The 17,295-nt window shown below is 50.5% G+C and overlaps 1 protein-coding gene across 2 annotated transcripts in view; it reads right to left on the bottom strand.

The window, feature by feature from the left end:
- Positions 1–6,156: 6,156 nt before the first annotated feature.
- LRRC36 (leucine rich repeat containing 36) overlaps positions 6,157–17,295 on the bottom strand; it is a 77,486-nt gene continuing 66,347 nt past the window's right edge. Inside the window, exon 12 of one of the 2 annotated variants that reach the window (XM_074968428.1) lies at positions 6,157–6,895. In XM_074968428.1, coding sequence (XP_074824529.1) covers positions 6,204–6,895 — 692 coding nt within the window. In that variant the 3' untranslated portion in view covers positions 6,157–6,203. The remainder of the gene's footprint in view (positions 6,896–17,295) is intronic. The other variant, XM_074968430.1, reaches the window with a different exon arrangement.

Here is a 17,295-nt window from a genome sequence, read left to right as displayed (position 1 = left end):
CTCCGATTGTCAGTTCTGCGCACCCACCCCGCCCCCGCTTCATGAGAACGGCCAGCAGGAATTTCTGTTGGAGGGGAGCTATCCCTGTGCTGGAGCAGACATTGGAGCAGGAGTAAGGGGAGGTGATTTGTGGCCCCCGATCCTGGGGCTGCTGAGGGCTGTTTTAATTTGCACACTCTGCAAGGATACCTACTGGCCTTGTGACAGCTGAGGAATAGAGGGTGCACAGTATCCCCCGGCTTGCACACTCTGTGCCCTTGAACATGGCTGCTTGTGGGGAGTGTAGCCAGCTCTGCAGCCCTGGCACCAGCCCCCTCCTCTGGGATAGCCTGCAGGGGAGGGTCATGTACAGCTGCTTTGTAGCCACTTCCCGCCAACCTAGATGTTTCATTCCAAGAGCGTCTCTCTCCGTGTCCTCACTCTCCCCTGGGCTCCCTTCTAACATCGAGAGGAGCTTCTCCCCACCCCAAGCCCTTCCCTGAACTCTGGGTATAGATTCCCAGCTTCCCCCTCTCCCTTATGTGAGCCCTTTGTATCCCAAGGTGCTATGGTGACAACTAGACACAACAAAATCAGTTGCTTGGAAAACAAGTCTGCTGTGAAACCCAATCCTCTGTTGACAGCTGGGTGGGGCGGGGCAGCTTGCCAACCCTGTGTCAGGCGTACATTGCTGGGGGTAAGTGCAGAGCTGCAGCAGCTCTCCAGACATGAGCGCGTCTTGCCTCTTCTGCTCAGGTTCTCAACCCCCCCAGGAGGATGGAGATATGGGTGAGGAGTGGCTGGGGGACGGGCACCAAGCAAGTTTATGCAGCTGCTCCAAGCAAATGAGTCAGACTTCAATTTTTTCACTTGTCATAAATACAGCTCATTGGGAAGCCGCGTTGTGCCCCAGAAAGGGAGGCCAATGCCAATATTCCCAGCCTAGGTTTCAAGCCCAGACTTAAGGAGCCAGTCTTCTGCTACTTAGCTAGCACACCAAATGTTTAAGAGACAATGCCAGCATGGCCTTTTGATGCGTGACCAGGACTGAAACAGCACAGGATTGCGCCCCAAGTCTGTGTCCCCCTTACAGAAGCTGATCTATACTGGGCTTTGGTTTAGTTTGGTCTGCAACAAACAGAAAAGTTTTTCAGCATTGCATCTCTAAACATGCATCTCCCAGCCTTGGTGGGAAGCAGTCCAGCCACCTGTGAGAGCTTCTGTCCATATGCCAGGAGCTCGGCAGTGGTCACACCATCTGCAGTAAATGCGAATGTTTTCTTCAGCATTCTGCCCCTTGCTCGACACTAGGCTTGCCTGGTATATAGTACTAATGTAAGAAATCCCATCTACTGAACCTGGCACCTGCACAATCCCCGGTGTCTCTGGTTGGAAGTCAGTTTCACTTAGACGCTGGCCAGAATTCAAGTATCTCACATGCTGCAGGTTCCGAGCCTCACACCATCAGTATGCAGGGACTACCCTGGGGCCAGCGTCCCTTACCTTCTGCAGAATCCGGACCCGCCATAGAGATGCCATTGCAACGTAGTTACCTAGGCCATGTCTATACTGCAAACTTATGTTGACTCAAGTTACATCGGGATATGGCCGCTGCAGTTAGTACATTGTGTGTGCATGTGCAAGCTTGGCTCCTGGTGTCAGCAGCGCGTGTCCTCACCAGGAGTGCTTGTATCGATGCACAGTATGGTGCCCCACAGGTAGGTATCCCACTGTGCAACTCACCACGATCCAGATTGCTATCTTTTGGTAAGTTTCAGCAATGCATGATGGGGCCAAAATGAGTTGTACCGAAGTGACTGGGAGCATGGGGTCAACTCCCCAGTTTGCAACTGTCTCCATCCCATGATGTTATCCATATCCCGTAATTTTCGCACCTTTTTTTTCAAAATTCCACAAACCAGTGTGGCCCTCCTTGCTGTCCACCATCTCCAATAGAAGCATGGACCCTGCACAGCTCTGCACTAGTGTCTGGAGCATTGCAAGCACAGGGCACAGGATCCTGCAGTATTTGCAGAGCCACAGGGAACATGATGATTCCGTGGAGGACAGATTGCTGTGGGACATAGCCAGAACCAATTCACAGTTGTTGGTATTCACAGAGCAGCTGCAGATGGTGGAGCACCAGTTCTGAGCCCGAGAAACAAGCACTAACTGCTGGGATCGCATTGTCGTGCAGGTTTGGGGTGACAAGCAGTGGCTGGAGAACTTTTGGATGCACAAGACAACATTCCTGGATCTGTGTGCCGAGCTTGCCCCAGCCCTCCAGTACAGGGCCATCAAAATGAAAACTGCACTGACAGTGGAGAAGCAAGTGGCAATCGCACAGTGGAAACTTGAAGTGCCAGATTGCTACCAGTCAGATGGGAATCAATTTGGAGTCAGGAAATCCACCACTGGGGCCATTGTGATCATAGAATATCAGGGTTGGAAGGGACCTCAGGAGGTCATCTAGTCCAACCCCCTGCTCAAAGCAGGACCAATTCCCAACTAAATCGTCCCAGCCTGACCTTAAAAACCTCTAAGGAAAGAGATTCTATCACCTCCCTAGGTAACCCATTTCAGTGCTTCACCACCCTCCTAGTGAAAACATTTTTCCTAATATCCAACCTAAACCTCCCCCACTGCAACTTGAGACCATTACTCCTTGTTCTGTCATCTGCTACCACTGAGAACAGTCTAGATCCATCCTCTCTGGAACCCCCTTTCAGGTAGTTGAAAGCAGCTATCAAATCCCCCCTCATTCTTCTCTTCTGCAGACTAAACAATCCCAGTTCCCTCAGCCACTCCTCATAAGTCATGTGTTCCAGTCCCCTAATCATTTTTGTTGCCCTCCGCTGGACTCTTTCCAATTTTTCCACATCCTTCTTGAAGGGTGGGGCCCAAAACTGGACACAGTACTCCAGATGAGGCCTCACCAATGTCGAATAGAGGGGAACGATCATGTCTTGTGATCTGCTGGCAATGTTCCTACTTATACAGCGCAAAATGCCATTAGCTTTCTTGGCAACAAGGGCACACTGTTCACGCATACCCAGCTTCTCATCCACTGTAACCCCTAGGTCCCTTTCTGCCGAACTGCTGCCTAGCCATTCGGTCCCTAGTCTGTAGCGGTGCATGGGATTCTTCCGTCCTAAGTGCAGGACTCTGCACTTGTCCTTGTTGAACCTCATCATATTTCTTTTGGCCCAATCCTCTAATTTGTCTAGGTCCCTCTGTATCCTATCCCTACCCTCCAGCGTATCTACCTCTCCTCCCAGTTTAGTGTCATCTGCAAACTTGCTCAGGGTGCAATCCACGCCATCCTCCGGATCATTAATGAAGTTATTGAACAAAACTGGCCCCAGACCAACCCTTGGGGCACTCCGCTTGATACTGGCTGCCAACTAGAAACGGAGCCATTGATCACTACCCGTTGAGCCCGACAATCTAGCCAGCTTTCTATCCACCTTATAGTCCATTCATCCAGCCCCATACTTCTTTAATTTGCTGGCAAGAATACTGTGGGAGACAGTGTCAAAAGCTTTGCTAAAGTCAAGGAACAACACGTCCACTGCTTTCCCTTCATCCACAGAACCAGTTATCTCGTCATAGAAGGCAATTAGATTAGTCAGGCATGACTTGCACTTGGTGAATCCATGCTGACTGATCCTGATCACTTTCCTCTCCTCTAAGTGCTTCAGAAATGATTCCTTGAGGACCTGCTCCATGATTTTTCCAGGGACTGAGGTGAGGCTGACTGGCCTGTAGTTCCCCGGATCCTCCTCCTTCCTTTTTTTAAAGATGGGCACTACATTAGCCTTTTTCCAGTCATCTAGGACCTCCCCCGATTGCCATGAGTTTTCAAAGATAATGGCCAATGGCTCTGCAATCACATCCGGCCCCATGGACTTGTGCTCGTCCAGCTTTTCTAAATAGTCCTGAACCACTTCTTTCTCCACAGAGGGCTGGTCACCTCCTCTCCATGCTGTGCTGCCCAGTGCAGCAGTCTGGGAGCTGACCTTGCTCATGAAGACAGAGGCAAAAAAAACATTGAGTACATTAGCTTTTTCCACATCCTCTGTCACTGGGTTGCCTCCCCCATTCAGTAAGGGGCCCACACTTTCCCTGACCACCTTCTTGTTGCTAACATACCTGTAGAAACCCTTCTTGTTACTCTTAACATCTCTTGCTAGCTGCAACTCCAAGTGTGATTTGGCCTTCCTGATTTCACTCCTGCATGCCTGAGCAATATTTTTATACTCCTCCCTGATCATTTGTCCAAGCTTCCACTTCTTGTAAGCTTCTTTTTTGTGTTTAAGATGCAAGTGTGATGCAAGTGTGCAGGGCCATTAATTGCCTCCTGCTACGGGCTCTCAGCAGTGTGCAGGACATAGTGGATGGATTTAGTTGAATGGGGTTCCTGAAGCATGGTGGAGCGATAGACAGCACGTATATCCCTATTTTGGCACCAGACCACTTTGCCACAGAGTACATCAACAGAAAGGGCTACTTTTCTATGGATATGCAAGCACTGACGGATAACTGGGGACACCTCACTGACATCAGTGTGGGCTGGTCACCCACCCACTCGCATCTTTAAGAACACAGGGCTGTTCAGAAAGCTACAAGCAGGGATCTTTCTTCCTGACCGACGGATTACCACTGGCAACGTTGAAATGCCAATAGTGAACTTGGGTGACCCAGCCTACCCTTTTACCCCCTGGCTTATGAAGCCATTCACCATCCACTTCAACAGCACCAAGGAGCGCTCCAGCTACTGGCTCATCAGGTGCAGAATGACAGTTGGATGTGTCTCTGATGTTGTTTACTCACAAGACTGGACCTCAGTGAGAAAAATATCCCAATGGTTATAGCTGCCTGCTGTGTCCTGCATAATATCTGTGAAGCAGGAAAATATTTCGCAGGGGTGGAAGGTCGAGGTGGAGTGGCTCTCTGCTGAATTTGAACAGCCAGATACAAGAGCTATTAGAAGAACTCAGTGTGGAGCTATACAGCTCAGACACGCTTTAAAAGACCATTTTAATAGTGACCCTGAGTCATGTGTGTTGCTGTAGTGTGCTCTATCTGGCCCTGCTCTTTTGTGACCCGGTGTGAATCATGTGGTGATTGCTGAATATGTAGGGATGTCAATGAACCTATTAATTTTGTTTGTGAATGAGTTGTGTGACACTGGGCAGGAACAGGTAATCGGCTGCGTTCAGAACTGCTGAGCACCAGCCAGCATATGTTGTGTACGAATAAAGATGAATTATGTTCCAGGTAATAGAATTTTATTCTGTTACAAAATCACTGAAAGAAAAACCTGGGAAATTCAAAAACAAATGCATGTAAAATGTAATAAACAGTAAGAAATTAAGAGAACAGAACTTATGAAGGGGAAAGAACATTCATGTCCCTTTCAGCTACACATATGCCAACTATGGCTTTCACAGGTCAGCGTATGTGAAGCTGTGATTGTCTTTAATGTCCTTCGGGTGGAGTGGTAGGGATAGTGCAGCGACCCTTGATTTTAAGTTGAATATTGAGAGGGGGTTGTAATGCAGGTAGACCACATGCCTGCTCTTGCCAAGTCTGTAGGCATGAGCTGAGCACTGACAAATTCATAGCTAGAAACCAGACCAGCTCGCCTATCTGTTAATATTGATCAAGCTAGGTGTTACACTTGTAAGGGTGTGTTTAGACTCTATAAAATGCTTGCAAGCTGCCACATGCATGAATGTTACTTGTAATGGCTGTATTCCATGCCATAAGGTAAAATATGTTTGTTTCATAATTGTTAAAATGCCTGCTCTGAACTTATGAACTCAGATGTGAAGAGTGGCTCCACTCGTCCGTCCAGGAGGACTATCAAATGTAAGTGGGCCATTGTAGAACACAAGTCTTGTTAATTGCCCCATCCATGCATGGAGAAGTACACGCAGAAGGCCTTCTTCCATCAGTTTGAATGTTGGATGAGGAAAATAAAAATAGCTAACATGAAGATTTTTCTTCTCTTTTTTGTTTGGACTCTTAGAAGGGCTGGAGCTAAGAAACAAAAAGGAGAGATCTCCAGGGTCACCCTGGGTTAGCCCTGAAAAAACATTCAGTGCTGACAGACGACTACATCTTTGTCACCTTTTGGAACCATAGACTGTGTACATATGTAGCCTGCTTTAACCTGTAAATAACTCTCATTTTTGTTTCCTAGTTAGTAAATCCTTAATTCATTGGCTACCAGCATTGTCTTTGGTGTGAGATCTAAGGTACAAACTGGCCTGGGGTAAGTGATTGGTCTCTTGGGACTGGGAGCAATGTGAATATTTTGTGATTTTTGGTGTAAGTAACCATTTATCACCAAGTCCAGCTTGCCTGGATGACAAGATAGACTGGAGAGCCCAGGTGGACTGGCTGTGACTCCATGGTAAGGCTGCTACAGTGGTCCAGGAGTTCATATTTGTTACTGGGTTGGTGAAATCTAATTTTAGAACATGCCCCCAGTTTTGGCTTATCTTCCCTTCTTTTGACAGTCTTCCCTGCGGTTGGCACTCATCGTCGTAAATCACTCCAGACAGCACGACAGAGGTATAGGGAGGTTTCAGTTGGCTGCAGAGGGAGGTGAGCATGGGATTGTTGAATCTGCAAGTCCACCAGAGTCTGTAGTGTCTCTGTTGCTGTCTGAGAAGCCCCAGTATGTGCTGGTGCATCTCCCTCTCCTTTTCCTGCGCCTTTCTCCTCTCCACTCTATCCTTCTCCAGGCTGTTCATCCTCCAGGCCCTGTGCTCATTGTCCAGTGCAACACTGGCTTGCAGGATCTCATTGAACGTATCCTCCTGAGTCCTCTTCTTTTTCCTCCTTATCTGGCTCAGGCGTTCCACAGGTGTGGAAGGGGAGACCCTGAAGGCCGCAATGGCAGCAGCTGCAGATAAAACACACAGAGGTACCATTGTCAGTGTATTCACTATGGAAAGCGAAACTTAAGACTATGAACTCACTCCCCTAAAGTTTTAAGCACTACATTCTGGCTTCTGCTTGGGATTGCTTGTGCACGGCGCCAGTCACAGCACCAGCCATGGTGAATTTGGCCCGCCAGGTTGGGGAAATGAGGAGGGAATTGCTTGGTTGCATGAGTCCAGTAGCATAGGGCAATGGCACTGAATACCGGCACCGTTTTCCACAGGCGGTGGTGATTTTAGCTGATCATAAAATCATAGAATATCAGGGTTGGAAGGGACCTCAGGAGGTCATCTAGTCCAACCCCCTGCTCAAAGCAGGACCGATCCCCAATTAAATCATCCCAGCCAGGGCTTTGTCAAGCCTGACCTTAAAAACTTCTAAGGAAGGAGATTCCACCTCCTCCCTAGGTAACGCATTCCAGTGTTTCACCACCCTCCTAGTGAAAAAGTTTTTCCTAATATCCAACCTAAACCTCCCCCACTGCAACTTGAGACCATTACTCCTTGTTCTGTCATCTGCTACCACTGAGAACAGTCTAGAGCCATCCTCTTTGGAACCCCCTTTCAGGTAGTTGAAAGCAGCTATCAAATCCCCCCTCATTCTTCTCTTCCGTAGACCAAACATCCCCAGTTCCCTCAGCCTCTCTGATATCTCACTCCTGCGGGTAACAGGCAGAGAGAGCACAGTCCCAAAGCCGCCTGGGCCCATATGCTGCTAGCCTGTACTGCAGTAACTGCAGGCACTGCTGAAGTTATCACGGAGTGGTGTGGCAAAGTGTCCTGCCACGGAGGAAGAAATAAGGCTGCCATCCCTAGAAACCTTCAGCAGAGGACTGCAGAGAACCTCCATGGAAGTTTCATGGAGATCTCTCAGGAGGATTCAAGGGACGCCCCCATGTGCATAAACAAACTGCTCTGGATGCCCCCCCGCCTCACTCTACAGGAGACTGCAAAGCAGATAACAACTCCACCTCTCTTGGTTGTGCCGCTGCCCCTCCTAGCACGAGTCAGTTAACGATAAATCAAACAATGTGGCCTGCTACTTTGCCATCCCTGTCATTTAAAATTAAACGGCATACTCATTGGAGGTTCCTTCCCCGGAATCGGGTTTGCCCAGGCTCGGCTGACGGGACTGACGGGGCTGCGGTGGCATCCAAAACAGGTACTGACTCACTGCACAGCTGGATCCCCTGGTCTCCTGTCCCCCATTCTCCTCCTCTCTTCCTTGTCCACCACCTCCTCACTGTTCACGGCAGGGTCCTGTGACTCTGGCTCCTAAGAGGTCTGCGCGGTGCTGTGGGTGGTGGTATCTCCCCTGAGAAGAGTATGCAGCTCTTGGAAAAAGTGGCAGGGCTGCAGCTCAGCACCAGACTGATTTCCGGCCTCCCTGGCCTTCTGGTACGCCTGCTGCAGCTCCGTGGCTTTCGCCCTACCCTGCAGCTTTTCCCTGTCGTAGCCTGTAGGTGCCCACGTTTCTACAGGTGGTTCAGAGCTCTGCCTGCAGGCTCTTCTCCCCACAGACCCAGGAGACCCAACGTCTCCTCTGTACTCCACAGGGTGTGTAGCCAGCACCGACAACTGCGCAGCTGCACACAACAATGGAGAGTTGCCAGGTGTGGCAATGAAGAAAAGGAATTTCAAAAATTCGGGGGGCTTTAAATGGGAGGAGGGGCTGCCAGCCTCTGCGACCCCTGGATGGCGGAGTTCACAGTGATGACCAGAGCAGTCAGTGTGGAGCGTTGTGGGACAAATGCTGGAGGACAGTTAGGGTCGACATAAGTAATGCAGTGTCTACATTCACACTGCCTCCGCCTAATTACATCAACTGTGACTCTGCACCACGGGAGGAGGTGGTGTTATTAAGTAAGCGGAACGGGGCGCTTATGTCAGTGGGAGACAAATCTAAGTGTAGACACATGCACAACTAGGTCGACGTACGCTGCCTTGCATCTGCCTAACTTTGTATTGTAGACCAGGCCCTCATCCGGGCTAGGTTCACAAAGAGACTTCACTGCGGTGTCACTCAGCATTGCCACACCTAAATCTTAGGCGCCTAGAAAATCACTGTGGCCTGGTCTACACTAGAAAATGAATCAGTTTAAAAATCGACACCCCTGAGCGGCATAGTTCAGCCGACCTAAGTCCCTGTGCACACAGAGCTAGCTCCTGCCTGGCGAGGTAGGGGATCCCCTACACCGATGGGGGATATTCCCTCCCATGGGAGAAGGTAGTGTCTAAACTGAAGTGCCACAGCAAGGGTGGGCAGCAGGTCACGCTGGTCTCGTCCCTCTCCACCCCAGAGAGCACTGTGAGGCGGCCAGTAGTGCATGCAGTGACTTGGAGTGATACTTGCGAGGGAGCCTGCAGGACGGAGAGTCAGAGACATTGATAATGACAGGAAGAATTAGTAACAATAAAGTCTCTGGTTTTCCCAGACCCCAAGGGAATATGATAGGTGGAACTGGCTAGGCCTTTGTCATCCCTGATTCCCCTGATTCGGTGAAGCTGGCGTTTCAAAGCCCCAGCTCAGATGTGAATTATTTCGGGGCAGGTCTCTGGCCAGTGTTACACAGAAGCTCAGACTAGTTGATCACAATGATCCCTTCTGGCCTTGGAATCTATGAATCTACGAATCTCTGTGTCAGGAGTGAGAGCCCGCAAAGCTCCAACAGGAAGTGACAGAACTGCCCCTAGGTGGGTGAGGCAATACGTTGAGTATCTGTACGAACCATGTCAGTTTCTTTGACCTATTGCTCTGCTCCATCCTCTGAGGACAGACCAGAGAGAGGAATTTCATGGGCCTGGAACATGAGGTGGTTTCAGGATTGTGAATGGGAGGATGCAGTGAGTCTGGTGAGGGAACTGTTACAGTGACTCAGTCCTGATAAATCGAAAGCTCAGACTAAATCTTATTAGCTGCAGAGAAGGTCACATAACTGTGAATTGTAGCACCAGCCGACAAGGACATCTGACAGAGGCAACGTCTTGACTGAATGTGCGAACTAAATGGGGGCTATGATCTAGCAGGGATGCTCGGATGCCAAACAAGGCCAGCCCCATGGAGACTATGGGTTACCTGGCTTGGGTGTGGAATGATATCAAATCCCAACAGCCTAGAATCTGCCTGCCAAGTTGGTGGGGGGAGGAGGGGAACAGGTGGAATATGTGCAAGTATCTCAAAAGCTTCTCCTCATATGTTCATCGCGGACTTGTGCACTGTGACAGGCTTCCCTACGGAGTAACTCGTGCCCCAGATGTAGTTCAGGATGCACCGGATTACTACTGGGTTTAATTGGAGCACTCTGGTATCTGGATGTTGTGTTCAGAGGTACAAGTGAGGAAGCTGCTGAAATGGCTATAAAACCAGTGCCGGTTTTAGGGAAAATGATGCCCTGGACTTGTATTTTGGTGCCCCTGGTCCCTTGTGGGCATGGCACCCCCCATTGCCTCTGCGCCCCATGGGCTCCCCACTCCCCCTTTGCCCCTGGACCTTTGCCCCTGCACCTCCTTCCTGCACCCCCAATTCCTGCACCTCCCTCCTGCACCCCTAACCCCTGCCCCTCTCCTGCACCCCTATCCCCTGCAGTGTGCCCACAGCGCCCCCTCCTAACCCCTGCACCTCCCTCCTGCACCCCTAACCCATGCACCTCCCTCCTGCAACCCCAACTGTGCTCCCTTCACCCCTAATCCCTGTACCCGCCCCCCATGCCCAAAGGGAGAAACTGACCTGGATGCCTGGAGCAGCTGGAACTGCTGCTTGGCCCTTCTCACACTTTCCACTCCAATGGACCCTCACTTACAGAGCTACAATGGCTCTGCTTGTCAGGTAAGGAGCCACCTCAATGCTAGAACCTCTGTCACGCTGGGGATATGGATAAACATGGTAGCCCCTGACTTAGGCCAGGTCTACGCTTGGAAATTAGGTCGGTATAACTACATTGTTCAGAGGTGTGAAAAATCCCCCCACCCCCGCTGAGCGACGCAGTTAAACCAACCTAACCCCTGGTGTAGACAGCACTAGGTCGACCTCTCAGGGAGGTGGATTACCTACGCCGAGGGGAGAAGCCCGCCTGTCAGCATAGGTAGCGTCTTCCCTGAAGTACTGCAGTGGGACAGATGCTATGTTTTAAATGTAGACAAGCCCTTACTTCTGTCCCTCAGTGCTCATGAGACCGAGCCATGTCTCCAAAGCACGATGCAGCTGTCATGCTCCTGCCTGGAGCAGACAGGAGATCGTGCATGTCCTGGGCCTGTGGGGAGAAGAGGCTTGCAGGCACAGCTCTGAACCAGCTGTGGAAATGGCAGCATTTCAAAAATTCACAGACATTTTTAAGAGGGAGGCGGCTTCTGGTCTACGTGACCCCTGGGCAGCGGAGCTCCCAATCATGACCAGAGCGGTCAGTGTCAGGCATTGTGGGACAGTGGCTGGAGGACTGTTAGGGTTGAAATAAGTAAAGCAATGTCTACACGTGCTCTGCATAGACCTCCATACATCAACCATGGCTCTACACCGCGCGGGGAGGTGGTTTGACTATGGTGGCACAATGGGGCACTTACATTGGTGGGACACAAATTTCAGTGTAGACACATGCCCACTAGTTTGACCCAAAGCAGCTTATGTTGACCTGACTTTGTAGTGTAGACCAGGCCTACTGCTCTCAAAGCTCTCTTCTGTCTAGAGGTGTTTAACAATTAATGCTAGCAGACAGAGATGTGCATGCTAGCTTCATTCCACTGCCAAGCATGTGCCTGGGCTTACCAACAGCACAGATGATGCTCTCTCGATTGCATGGGAACAGATTCAGAGCACTGGCACTGGAGGCCAAGGAAGCACCAGAACAGATGCTGGAAACCCTGTGGAATCTTGGTTGCTAGAAGTAGCCAAGGGAGCCCTTGTGCCACACCCATTGAGGGGTTTCTTGGGGGGGCTGAGGTTCTACCACCGACCTGGCCTAGACCAGAACTCCAAATTTACCAGTTCATGGTCTAGTTATCACTAACCAGTTAGCCAGGGTGGCTTTTGACTGAAGGTCTGTGGGTCACAAGTTGCCAGGACGGAGAATAATGTCAGGAAGCCAGTGACTTTGCAGGTTCTTAGGCAATAAGTTGAGGTTCTTCCTCAGGTCTACCATTTGGTGGTGAGGCTGTACTCTTCAAGACAGGCTTTCTGTTGGTTTTCTTCGGGGCCTTCTGAGTCAATGAGTGGTTCCCTTCTGCCAAGGGAGACTCTTTGCGGTGGAGTCTCAAACTACAGGACTCTACAGCTCAAGGTCTGCAGAGCAAAAACTGATCAACTTGGGGTTGGCAAGACTGTTGCTTTGCACCACTCTGGTGAATGGGGCCTGGGGCCTGGACGGGCACTGCAGGCATATGTGAGTCAGTGAGGGTCCCCTGTTCCTGCATGAGGGACCGCTCCTTCCTAACCACATTCCGGTTTGTGGGAGTGTTTAGGGAAGGGCTGTCATTCCTGGGTTTGCCACCGAGAGAGTACAGCTCCCATTTGTTTGATAGAGAGGCTGCAACAGCAGCTACCTAGCTGGGTCTGGGGGCATCAGAGGTCCAAGCTATAGGGTGTGAGTGATCCGAGGCCTATAAGTCCTACGTGCAGTTGCCTGAGGGGAGGCCAATGCAGGAGGTGGGCCGTAAGTATAACCATGTCTATGGTATAGACTCTTAGAGCATGCCTATGGCTGGGGATATGGATTTGCAGGCACAGCACTGTGCCCTGGGCTCCCAGGAGAGGGTGTAACTCAGCAAGGGTCTTGCAACTGGCCTTGGGGTGGATGCAGTTTTTGTCTTGGCACAGCAGACGGGGCTTGTGCTGGGTCCAGCTCATGCATCTTTTGTGTGGGCTGGTGCCCCATGAGGACACACTGGCATCACTGTTATCCACTTAGGGAAGAATGACGTGAGCATGGGCTGCAGGCTGCAGCTGATTTGGAAGGCTACGTGGGATATTGGCCTGCTGGTGGCCATGTTTCCTGGTGTGGGGGTCAGTATGGTTGGAGACACTAGCCCACAGGGTATGGCGGACTGCAGTCCACCCATTAAAAATGTGGATAGGGCCCATAGGAAGGCCAACTGGAAAGTACTGACTGGAGTCCTGAGGTGGCTCAGTTATCAGCCCACAATGCGGCTGAGTTTTTATCAAGAGGATGGAGTGCACCTCTCCGATCTAGGGGCAGAGTTCTCTTCCTGGATGATCTTGGTATTGGATTGGCTGAACTTCTAGGTAGCTCATGAGGGGTGGGGTGGAGGCAGCCAAGCTGATGCTGGTTCCTCCTCGTGGCAGGTGCCCAGTGCAGAAACTCGCTGTTTTGGACTCTAGATCCAAAAAGGTAACATAGTGGGCATCCCGAGAGCATGGGGTCATTGCATTGAACCCCCTGGAGACAAATGCAAACCATGGGCCGGGGCACTACCTGGAGGGAACCGCCCCGCCAATGCACTGGATGGTGGTGCTGGCTGGGGGACGAGGTCCCCTCTCACCTCAACTCCCAAAAGGGGGAGGGATGTTAGTGAGTGAGTGGAGGTGCCTCGTGTGATGATTGGCTCACTCTATGGTGTGAGCCCTAAGAATTGGCAAAAGACCAATGAGGTGCGAGTGATTGCTCTGGGCTGTCCCCCAACGGGGGAGCCGTGGACATAATTAGACTAATACATTTATGGCCTGGTTAAAACCCATCCCACGTGTCCTTGCCTTCTTCCGTGTGGTGAACACACAAGTGTTCGCACTGGATAGGATGTAACAGTCAGTCAATCAGTTTTACTTCCAGAACCTTATATAATGTAATGAAAAAAATACACGCAGATAAAATTGAATCTCTGAGTGTATATTTGGACTTAGCAAATTACCTGAGTTTCTACGAGGGAGGACGTTTACTTCAGTTACAGATCATAAAGCCCTTGTTAAAGTTCTTAGACCAAAACCCAATATCGCGTCTTGCAACGCCTGGATCTCAGGGAGGGACTTATGCTAACATCTTAGCACACACATCAGGATTCTGAAACATACTGAAATGGCTGATGCATTATCTGAGCTGCTACCGCAATCCCATTTCTAGGGCCTCCTCATGGGAGAACCTCCTAGCCGTCACTGCAGAAGAAATTGCAGCAGATGCTGAAAAAGATGCTAATGTAGCAGCTGGATGCAAAAATCACATTGGTGGGCAAGCAAAGATTAAGATAAAGAATGAGTGGGTGGACAGGCAGAGGACGCACTTGGCCATCATCCAATCCCTGCTAACCACAGAGAGATGGTTCTGCAGCATTTAAGTAGCTGAATATTTCATATGTAACACAAGGTCACAGAGTGAGTCTGAGCATGTTATAACCGCCACGCACACAAAAAGGAATGATGCTCCTGGCCACTGTGCAGGGCACCAAGGTGCTGAGACAAGGGGAAGGGGCCAGAGGAGAGCTTGCTCCGGCATATCAAACGAGGCTTTTCAGGCTGCCCTTCTGTTTGTCATTCTCCAAGCTGGCTGGCCCCATCCTGATTGGGCTCTGCCCAATTTCATCAGCCACTCAGCATCAGTCTCCTTGCTGTGTAACCTTGGCAACAAGATCCTCCACTCCTGATGGACCAGGACCCTTCATTTTCCTTCTCACAAGCAACAGTTCACACACCTCAGCCGTTGAGACGTCATCGCCGATTCCAGCCCATCCTTACACCGCAGCACTTCTTCTCCCCTGAGAGATCAGAAAGGCTTTTAGCTCGGTGGCAGCATTAGCTCCGTGTGCTCCCTGGTTTCCTGTAATTTTCCCCGGCAGCCCTGCCTGAAAAGCCGTGCTTAGTTCCAGCCCACTTGCCAGTGCAAGCTCTCGTACGCTCTGAGCAGCTCTTTGTAAACCCACATTGCCTGCAGCTCTTCCCTCACGTTTTTCTTTCGCCAGGTGATGCTTGGCTAGGCCTTTGTTACCACAGCTGCAGGTGCCAGCCCAGTTAATGAGATTTTTTTTGTTTAAAGTCTATTCATTACACTTCACCCATAAGCAGAGCAGTGACCCTATGGGCAGGTCTACTGTAGCCGCTACCTATGCTGACAGGAGGGCGTCTCCCATTGGTGTAGGTACGCTACCTCCCGGAGAAGAACAGCGCCTGTCTACACTGGAGATGAGGCCGATTTAACTGCCTTGCTCAGGGGGTGAGGATTTTTCACTCCCCTGAATGATGTTGTTATACCAACCTAATTTTGTAGTGTAGCCCTGGCCTAGGTACCAAGAGGTGACCTCAGTTATTTAGATTGGAAAGGAAGCCCCCACCCAAGCACTTGTGAGGTGAGTGCTCTAATCACTGGCCTTTTGGGGCTCTTGGGTCTGGACTCAAACTTTCCTGTGGAACCTGTTCCACTTTGTGACACGTTTTAACAGCGGGTCACACAACTCTTTGTCAGCACTAGAATGTTAGCTAACAGGCATGCTGGGTTTCTGGTCCTGGCTCTGGGCCAGGAGTGGAGTCTAGTGGTTACGGGCTAGCCAAGTACCAATTCAGCAGTCTTTCAGCAAGGCAGAGTGGCTGAGATTGGCTCTGCTAGTAGAGACCTGGCTTCCTCTCTCAGCTATGTCAGAAGTTATATTTCCTTCTTGCCTCCTACAACAGTAAGTGTTGTCGCATCAGAAATGCTGACGGTGAGAGAAATGAGAGGTGGTCTCCTGGATCCCAGTGTAATGTACTTTCTCCTGAGCTACACGGTGTTTTGGAGGGGAATGCTCTCACACATTACACAACAAATTGTCATTTTGCCTATCTGGGTCTCAGGAGGACAGGACAGCCTCCTGAATTTAGGGACCGACTTGTGAAATTTGAGACTGGTGGCAACCTTATTGTAGTGTAACACATCTGACAGCCGTGGAGTTGTCAGCAACAAGGGCCAGGTTCAATATCTAGAGGTTCCTTTTGACAACACAACACAAAACCTGATCAAGCCCCCACCCAGTAGTCTGGGAAAACGACACTCCACCCCTGGGTGCCTCTAAGAGGCAATACTTCCCCTCTTGCAAGCACTGAGTCTGTGTTTGGAAAAGAAAACTTTAAATAAAAGTAGGGTGACCAGATGTCCCGATTTTATAGACAGTCCCGATATTTGGGGCTTTGTCTTATATAGGTACCTATTACCCCCCCACTCCTGTTCTGATTTTTCACACTTGCTGTCTGGTCACCCTAACTAAAAGGGGAAGGAAACCAGCATTAATTTGGGAAATCCCCACAAGCATTATTCGAAAACATATGACCATGAGCAGAACACCCACCCCAGAGTACAGTGGGCTGTGTCCTTTCCCTCAGTCTCTCACCTTGTGGTGTGAAAGGCCGACAAACAAATGGCCCTTTAACACGCCACTCCCCTCTCCCTCCACCGCTCCCTACTCCCAGTTGTTGTCTTTGATCAGCAACGACCCCCCGGAGTTCCGAGGTGCGGGGAAGGAAAGGCCTCAGCGGCTGCACCATTCACTCTCCATCGCTTGCTCCACCGCCGGCTGCTCTGGTGTCATTCACTCTGCCACTGCCTTCTCTACTGCGGCCTCTGAGATGTCTTGAGGGCCCAGCACGTAACACAGCTCTCCGTGGTTTCAGCTGTTCGCGGGGGAGCCTCACCCTTACTGCAGGCTGGGCAGCCTCTCTCACCAGAACCACCGTCCCACAAGCAGGTCTAAGGCTTACCGCTTAGACCAGGTTATCGCTGATTTCAGCTCTACAAGGAAAGACTCTTAATTGGGTCTTAATCAGCTCTGTCCTTAAACAGGGGAGAGGGGGTGGGTCAAGTGGTGTCTAGGGCCCTTAGAGCCCACAGGACAAGGCAAAACCACCCGTCCCCACCCTCTCTTAACTCCACTGGGCTTTGGCACCCCTCCTCCCTGCCGAGTGAGTGCACTTCAGTCGAGTGAGAACCCCTCAGTCAGGGCCTGCCAAGCAGAATTGTACCAATTGTTGTGTGAATAAAGGGGCTGCAACATGTACCCGCTCTGCTGCCCCTTTGTTCACACAACAAGGTTGACACTTTATTACCCCTGCACCCAATAACAAAGTGACTTGCAATCCAGCATCAGCCAAAAGAGATTGTTTGGCCGCACAGCTGTGCACCGAGGCAGAGCAGACAACGCAGACAAGGTCAGTCCCTGAAGTCCTCTTCCCCAGCTCATCACTAGTTATCCGGGGAGAGCTCATTCAGACCCCGCTTACAGTAGAGTGTAGGAATTGGGTAGTATCCCTTTAACTATTCTGCGGGTCTTCTGGTGGCCCTCACTGTCTTCTATGTTTCAGCCTCAGAACCCTGCCAGAGCAGCTGTGTTTGTGTAACTAGGCTTGTGTATAGTTCATAAACATGGTTATTTGGACTGCACTGTGGCCGTGTGGTTCCTTTAT

This window comes from Natator depressus, chromosome 12, assembly GCF_965152275.1.
Source record: "Natator depressus isolate rNatDep1 chromosome 12, rNatDep2.hap1, whole genome shotgun sequence".
In the NCBI taxonomy this organism is placed as follows: Eukaryota; Metazoa; Chordata; order Testudines; family Cheloniidae; genus Natator; species Natator depressus.
Note: the sequence above shows the minus strand (reverse complement) of the source record. Positions and strands in the feature narration are given on the sequence as shown.